Source organism: Liolophura sinensis, chromosome 9 (assembly GCF_032854445.1).
Source record: "Liolophura sinensis isolate JHLJ2023 chromosome 9, CUHK_Ljap_v2, whole genome shotgun sequence".
Classification (NCBI taxonomy): Eukaryota; Metazoa; Mollusca; class Polyplacophora; order Chitonida; family Chitonidae; genus Liolophura; species Liolophura sinensis.
In genome coordinates, this window is record NC_088303.1 from 32,580,376 (window position 1) to 32,588,810 (window position 8,435).

Genomic DNA, 8,435 nt, shown 5'->3' on the forward strand with positions numbered 1-8,435 from the left:
TGGGGATTCAAGCGCCTGAGCCGACTATCAGGGAAGGTAACAAGGGTCCAAGTCCAGAACTTATGAGCCAGACACTCTAAATAAACTCTCATCTTCATGACTCCTGAAAACGCGATTGGGAGGCCGAGATATCCGAGGTTATCATGTTGTTAGCTAAACGTACATCCAACGAGGCTATACCAAATACAGCTTTTGAATTATGCCACGGATGTCCTGATCAAGTTTATTGACATCTGTATCAAATATTGTGCATCACATTAACCTTTTTTTTAGCATAATCACGTTTGTGCTACATCCTGTATACACGAGTACCGCTTCACTACACCAGCTGAGATTAGAGACACAGCTGTCTCTAATCAAGTGAGGGCTCTCATCTCTAACAAGAGTATGTGCCACATTATATACTTATTTTAACATGATCTCTGGGTGTACTGAATCACTACACATGACTTGTCATGGCTGAGTACCCTCCTTGATCCAGCGCATCCCGTACCCTTTTGAAACTGACAACACAGCGCCCGTGGTGTCTTCCCGCTCCACGAGTTGCATGAAGGCCTCCGCCACGGTTTCAGGACTGGAAGTAGGGAAATGAAAACAACAATAATTTGTCTTATTTTAAATCTAGTCTACCGAGACCTACAGATGTGGTATCATATTTCTTGTTGTCTTGAATGCTTTGATCATCTCCTTGAGAATTTTATAGAGGATGTGGGTGGGGGCTATGTCCGACACGAACCTTGATAACAGGTGTCTTCGACATCGGGAAAGGCTTACTGCAAGGTGACACTGCGGTGATGTGACCGAGAGATATGCTGCAAGCTACATGTGCGTTAAACACTGCGCCAATGGTATACAGTAGTTGGTTGATCTCCCCAGAGGGCCCACTCGCGCCGTTGACTGGTGACTCTCACCTAAATCCCCGACAATTAATCGTGAGAGCTGGAAAATTTATAAATTCTTTTTCCAAGGTCATGCAGCTGAATAGTTGTCAGTTACAGTAGGGTATACCTATTTATTTATTTATTTAGTCCACTGGTGTTTTACGCGGCACTCCAGAACATTTCACTTCTACGACGGCAGCCAGCATTAAGGTGGGAGGAAATCGGGCAGTGCCCGACGAAAACCACGACCATCAGCTGGTTGGTGGCAGACTTTCTCATGTACGGCGGGGGAGGAATCCAGAATGAGCTGGACTAGAACTCACACCGACCGAATAAGTGAGAGACTCCTGGGGCAATGCGCCACGCTGGCACGCTCACCAACTTGGTCACGGAGGTACCTCGTATCCAAAACAGAAACAGCTGCGGGACAAACAAACAAGCAAATTTACCTGCCGACAAACAGACGTAAACATGATAAATATGTAGGGGCTAATATCGAGCATATCAAGTAATCAAATGAAATTAACTGGAAGGCCATGCACCCTACACATAAAGGCTAGATATATGAGTATATCACTTGGGTTTATCTGCCTCGAAGTACAGAGGCCTGGGATCAAAACCGAATCCCGTCGCATTTAAGGATTTTAAAAAATCGTACTTGTTACTGTCTCGCTTGGCGCTCGGTAGTGAGTGGTTAAAGCAAAGAAACAGGATTGGTTGGCCTGATGTCAGTATAATGTGACTGGGTGGGATGACCTGTCAGGTGTCTTAGGCATGATACTTCATGAAGTCAGCACAAGACCAGATAGCATATGCTCATACACCTCATGACTCTTCACGTCATAAAAATTGCTATGTACGGCGTAAAACCCCTAGCATACATATGAGTTTAATTACCTCATAAGTCCATATTCCTCCATCAATTTGGCAGCAGTAGCGGAGTCCGGTACACGTTCTTCTGCAGATTTTACCATTTGTGTATCGGCAAAAGCTGGACATAACGTGTGGAAGCGAAGCCCCATCTTCTCACAGTCTGGGTTTTTCTTAAAAAAAATATCACGTATTCATAAGTGTCTTTCTAGGAATCTCTATACACCGCCATCAAACAACAGACCTATTACCAATCCAATGTTTGGCCTTTCTACTGCGCCCACCATTGACAGATTAATATATCGAAGTTATTCTGCCATGCGTATGTGAGCTTTTTTTTATTATATTCAATCCTTGTCAGGCCCCTCCTGTCACGCAACTGGCACCGACGTAAATCCACTTTATGTAGAATAGCAAAAGTAAGTGGTCATAACTTGACTTAATACCCGTTAGATACCGTGCAATGTAGCTCTCCTGTGTTATATATGATAAATGGTGGGCGGATAGTTACAAAGTAAAAACTAGCGAATCTAGGGGGAAGATACACTGTTGCTGTTCAACCAAAATACACTGTTGCTGTTCAACTAAGATACACTGTTGCTGTTCAACCAAAATACACTGTTGCTGTTCAACGAAGATACACTGTTGCTGTTCAACCAAAATACACTGTTGCTGTTCAACGAAGATACACTGTTGCTGTTCAACCAAAATACACTGTTGCTGTTCAACCACGAATCCCTAGCTAAACATAAACCACGACTCCATAGCTAAACATAAACCACGAATCCCTAGCCAAACATAAACCACGAACCCCTGGCTAAATATAAACCACGAATCCCTGGCTAAACATAAACCAAGAATCCCTAGCTAAACATAAACCACGAATCCCTGGCTAAACATAAACCACGAATCCCTAGCTAAGCATAAACCACGAATCCCTAGCTAAACATAAACCACGAATCCCTGGCTAAACATAAACCACAAATCCCTAGCTAAATATAAACTACGAATCCCTGGCTAAACATAAACCACGAATCCCTGGCTAAAAATAAGAAGCAGTTATTAAGGGTCCACCTTTCAACAAAATGCCTGACTTCAATGAATCGGTTTTGTGTCATTTTTCAAAGAATAGTTATTTACCACAGCTTTTATAACTGTTAAAGCGGGGCCTCCGAGGCTCAGCCGGTTAGCGCGCTAGCGCAGCATACTGACACAGGAGCCTCTCACCAATGCGGTCGCTGTGAGTTCAAGTTCAGCTGCCTGCGGATGGTGGTGGGTTTCCCCCGGGCTCTGCCCGCTTTCCTCCCACCATAATGCTGGCCGCCGTCGTATAATTGAAATATTCTTGAGTATGGCGTAAAACATCAAACAAATAAATCAAATAAATAAATATAACTGTTAATATTTATTTTCCACGCGAGGTAGCTTCCAAACATAAAACCGCCAATTGCATATAGCCTCGTTTTGGATTGGACTGAATATGCCGAATGTCTACAGCTTTTACTCTGTCGTACTCCATCCATCAGCATAGATAACACAGGAGAGGTATACAGTATTGTATCTATACACGCTATATGACTACCCTATGTGAACATATACCTAAAGTAAACATGAACGCATAGGAGAACGTACCGCCCAGCTCTGAGTGAAGGCAGCTACCCCATGCTTTGTGGCACAATAAACAGGTGACAAATGGGTTGTCATCAAGCCTACAAAACAGAGCATGCAATGAATCCCAAAAACAGACACACCGTCAGCGAAATGGACTTTTTTTAACTGTATACTGACAATAATAAATCTTATATTCAAGATAACCGATTTTTTTAACAAACTTCATGCAGTATGTCTACTATAACAAACATGTACAAAAGCTTCAAAAGTGCTGCTACAATGCATAATAAATTTCCGATATTTAATACTGATGTTTTTTTGGCAACGGCCTTAATATAAATGTACATCAGACATATATGAAATGTTAACTTTCATATATGTTGGACAATTAATATCACAACAATAGGATTTAGCAAAATATAGTACATGTACATACAAAAGCACCTGGGTTCCATGAAAATCATTTTATCGCATTCGTAAACTACAACTCTTATTTTGCGCGTTTTTAACAGTATATGGTGAATATATTTTTTCGAAACATGACGCCAAACAGTAGTTATAATTTGTCTCCTTACATATATGGTCTATATGACGTGAGACTGCGTCTCGTTTTTAGAATGTCCAAGTCGGGCATCCGTAGAAGAACTCTTCTGCCACACAAATGACGGAATGACGATGATATGCTTAATGTCACGTTTGTATTTTAAAGGAAAAAGCCCTTTTGACAGTCAAACTGCCTGTTAAGAAAGTCAAGAATGTTCGCCAGCACTTTCAAAGAATTAACTACATCAGGTATAGAAGAATCTCAGTTTCTTCCACATTTCATCACGTTGGCATATACATTATTATGTTTTCTAGGACTGCGCGTGGACGCTCGTGCTTTTTTTTTCAACAATACTTTTCTAGAATACTTCCGCACTGGTAATTTTTACCTATGAGCAAATTCGTAGAAAACAGATGTGCTAGACAAAGGGAGTGAAGCCATCATACCTGCCATGGAAGACACGTTGAGAATTATCCCCCCTTTGCCTCCTCTATGCTTACTCATGTGATCTATTGCCAACTTCGTTCCGCGGACAACTGAAAGCTGATGTGATATTTGCATCATAAAATAAACTAATTACAGCTACATATGCATTGAAAAAAGTGATTTGGAAGCAAACATGCTTATTTGCCCCACGAGTGACCGCTTAACGTTTGCTCAAGACCACACGTCTTCCACCAGTATGGTTTCCATATCTGTAAGTCATCACGTGTCAGGAAAGTTCCTAAAAAACTTGCCAAAGTTCTGTGGTTTAATTGTAAAACTGACCGCCTGTAAGAAAAACCTTCTTGTACATGGCGTTAACTCCACACGAATAAGTAAATTTATAAAAAAAAAATCATTAACAGGTTAAATACAACATGAAAAGGTATTTCCGTTCCACATACACAGATGGGTTCACTTGAAACTGTACGTCTGTAAGTATATGTATACATATTTTTCATGTTAAACATACCAGATTGATGTTTATCATTTGTTCCCACTGGTTCTCGCCCGACAAACCAGCATTGTTACACACAAGGTCAATGCCACCAAAGGTCGATGTGGCGAAAGTAAAAGCGTCTGTAGGAAGAGAACAACAAAGTCCAGCGGATGGTTCAAACAATCGAATAAAAACTAACGGTGCATAACAATGAACCCAGTCCAAAAATTAAGTCTCTGTCAAGTGAACATACACGACAACAAACTAGGTACGGTACATGTATGAACAGCAAAGAGAAATCTGTAACTTCTTTTTTCAAGTTTAAAGGCCAGACTTATTTAGATACATATTTAGATAGTATTATTTATTAATTGATTTATGTATTCAGATGGAGGTCAGTTTTATGGATGGAGAAAATCGGAGAGCCCGGGTTAAACCACCGACCTTTGGCAAGTTATACGCATCTTTCCCACGTGTAACGAAAGCATGGATCTTTTGCTTTTAGCCAAGCTTTCAATCAACAACTTAGTCATCCAAACACATTGCTTTCAGCAAAAGAAACAGATCTGCATGCCCCTTGGTAAAAGTAACTAAATTTATATAAAAATGTTCGTACATGTATATCTTTTTAATTAACTTGAAAATCATATTTACACTTTCTTGGTGGCCTCAATATTTTACTAAACGCAACGCTTTATAAATAAAGTGATTTTGAAGAAGATTTTGGGTATTTTATATAATATATGCCTGCCTAGACGGCTTCACGATGTTTGTTGCAGAAATGTAGTGGACACATTCCGTACGAGGGAAGCTTTAAGTAATGTCACAAGACTACGTATGTTTGCATCGGTAATTTACACTTTTGATGGGGATTTCTTGTCACCTCTATTCCCATGTCAAATATGAACTGAAAACTTAAACGAAGACGTACTTTCCATTTCTTGCTGTGACGTCACATCGCATTTGATAAACGCTGCATTCTCTTTGCCGTATTTTTGGATGAAATCGTTCACAGTTGCCTCCCCTCGTTCGCTGTTCACATCCACGACACACACCTGTACCAAACAGATCGTGAGCATGCACAGTCAACTGTATACCGAAGTACAAGCACCTGGGTCCACTGTATAGTATAAATTTCCACTGTTTGAACGTACATACATGTATGCCTACCTATGCCAATGCGTTGTCAGTTCATGTATAATAGTCCATTCGAGATTTCCTAAATCTTGGACAGCATGCGTTCGCAGTTTGAAGATGATGTTAAAACTAGGTTTTGGCACGTACCGGTACCTTTTATTTATTTATTTGACTGGTGTTCAACGTTGTGCTCAAGAATACTTCACTAATCTGACGATGGTCAAATATTTTGGGGTGGAGGAAACCAGAGTGCCCGGGGTAAAACGCCATCCTTCGTCAGGTATCTGACAAACTCTTGATTTCAAGAGGCAGACAAATGCTGAAATGTAACATCTACCCTTACTAATCAACGACCTGATAACATTTGCTTTGTTGCCTGAGCGAGTGTTCAAGCCATCAGTTCCTGCTTCATTGCAGTAGCGATATTTGGTGCTTATCCCCAATTTGTTTTATCTGCTCTAGAATGAGAGGTGATTGAGGAAATTTACTGGGTCACCAAGTCCAAAATTCGTACCCGCTGTATTATGGCCAGTATCTGGCTAAAGCTGGTGTCACACAGGATATACGACTTTAAATATATAGGTCAACTGTGACAACTTCACCTTGGATAGCAGAACGAAATATAGGTCAGATACTGAAATAAATTTCCTCAGGTCTTGTTCGAACTTAACACAGGTTCGACATCTTCGCTTTACTGAGCGTTGGTGGAAGGTTGTGCTACGTGTATAACACTGGCACTGGCCTACTTGCCCCGTTACTATGACTTTGTCCGCTATATTGCGTTAGTATATGAGCTTCACACAATGGGCACCGAAACGTATGTATGTACAACCATCATTAATACTAGATGAATAGCTAGATGTATAGGCAATATGTGCATGTATACCTCCCCATCCCGGTACACACTATTTGTCTACACACTTACGTGTACATTAGAACTTGCATCAGTTACATCCACCGTCTTCATACGCATACAAAGGTATACCAGGCTGTATATACGCATCAAGTTATATTTATTTTATTTATTTGACATGTGTATAACGACTTAATCAAGAATTATTCACTTCCATGACGCTGGTCAGATTTGTATGTGTAGGAAACCAGGCATATATCCACCTGAGGAAACCTCCGGGGATACTACTAGCGCTTGCAAACCTCCTGACTTAAAGCCGAGCCACCAACCGGCGGGAGGCCTGTGGAGCTGTGGAACTCCCTGGTTATTGATAGCCCGGGCTTTTGTACGCGGTCTGTGTAAGCATATGAATCCCTGGGAATTGTTTCGGACAAAGCTGTCGTAACTTTACCCCTTAATTATCCCAAGTAGACGTATATACCAATGTAGCGCAGGCTGTCATTATGCGACGCCATGTGATTAAGCAGGCGGAACGTTACGATCCCTTTGAGAAACAAACCCTTTCGTATGTATCAATCCTCACCCGAGCTCCTTTCTTGAGCAGGGCCTCGCTGAACGCCTTTCCCAGACCCTGAGCCGCACCAGTGATCAGGGCGACTTTTCCCGCTTGACTGGACATGCTGGGCCGAAGAGTGGGAAACTTACGTATACCTCTGCCCCTCAAAATAACAGACTGTGATCCGACTGTCCTTCAGCGCGACTCCACTGTTTCGTTCTGTTTTGTTTTGTTTTGTTTTTTTTGATCGCTTTTCAGCCGTCTTCAGCAGACTGTGTTGTGGAGGTTATAGGCACGGTATAAGAGACCCTGTCAGATTATCTCTGTGGCCTTTTGTGCAGAAGGTAAGGCTACACACATGTATGTAAGGCTATATCACAAGTTCGCGCTGGGTCTTGGCTGGACGTTGACCTCTGCAGGGACTAGCTATACATTTATGTCTGGTCTAGGTCAACCATGGCGTCGAGCGAGCGTTTTACCCAGGGACAGAAAATCCGTTCATTGGATATATGAAGAAGTACATGAATTGTCTCTATTGATGTACACCAAAGGCACTCGAAGTTATCAGTCAAACACTAATGTATATATGGACAAGAAATTGGCAAAACATCACGAAACAGCAATAAAAACCCTTTGTTTATCGCACCCTTTGTTTATCGCACCTGCTCGCAATAGACACATATCTTTCATAATACCAGTGCATTAAACGGCTCGAATTCCGCGTGAATATCACTTTTGAAGCAAATGTACAAAATATATCAACTCCATCGTTGGCGCGCCGCCATTTATAGCCTCTTCGGCTTCCCTTCGGGAGCTGACGGAGATTCACGAACTGGCGTGCATGCGCGTCATACTTGACACCAATATCATGCAGCTTTTTACGAGCGTATTACAAAACCAAAGCAGAAGACACCATGGCAACTATTTATTTATCAGCAGAAAGATGTGGAAGTATAATTTTTTTAATCCATGCATTAGCACAATTTAGAAGTTAGAATTTACATTTACATATCATATTTTAACTGCTTTTTCATGTCTACTTACATGAATTGATGTGCATA

The 8,435-nt window shown here is 41.4% G+C and overlaps 1 protein-coding gene across 1 annotated transcript; it reads right to left on the reverse strand.

Annotated features, from left to right (window-relative positions):
* Window positions 1-453: 453 nt before the first annotated feature.
* On the reverse strand, window positions 454-7,497 carry LOC135475794 (15-hydroxyprostaglandin dehydrogenase [NAD(+)]-like). Its single transcript, XM_064755734.1, has 7 exons — window positions 7,402-7,497; window positions 5,760-5,883; window positions 4,862-4,968; window positions 4,353-4,449; window positions 3,384-3,460; window positions 1,779-1,924; window positions 454-574 (listed from the first exon to the last, which is right to left on the reverse strand). Exons 1-7 carry the CDS (start codon window positions 7,495-7,497, stop codon window positions 454-456), a joined length of 768 nt encoding a protein of 255 aa, XP_064611804.1.
* Window positions 7,498-8,435: the final 938 nt, after the last annotated feature.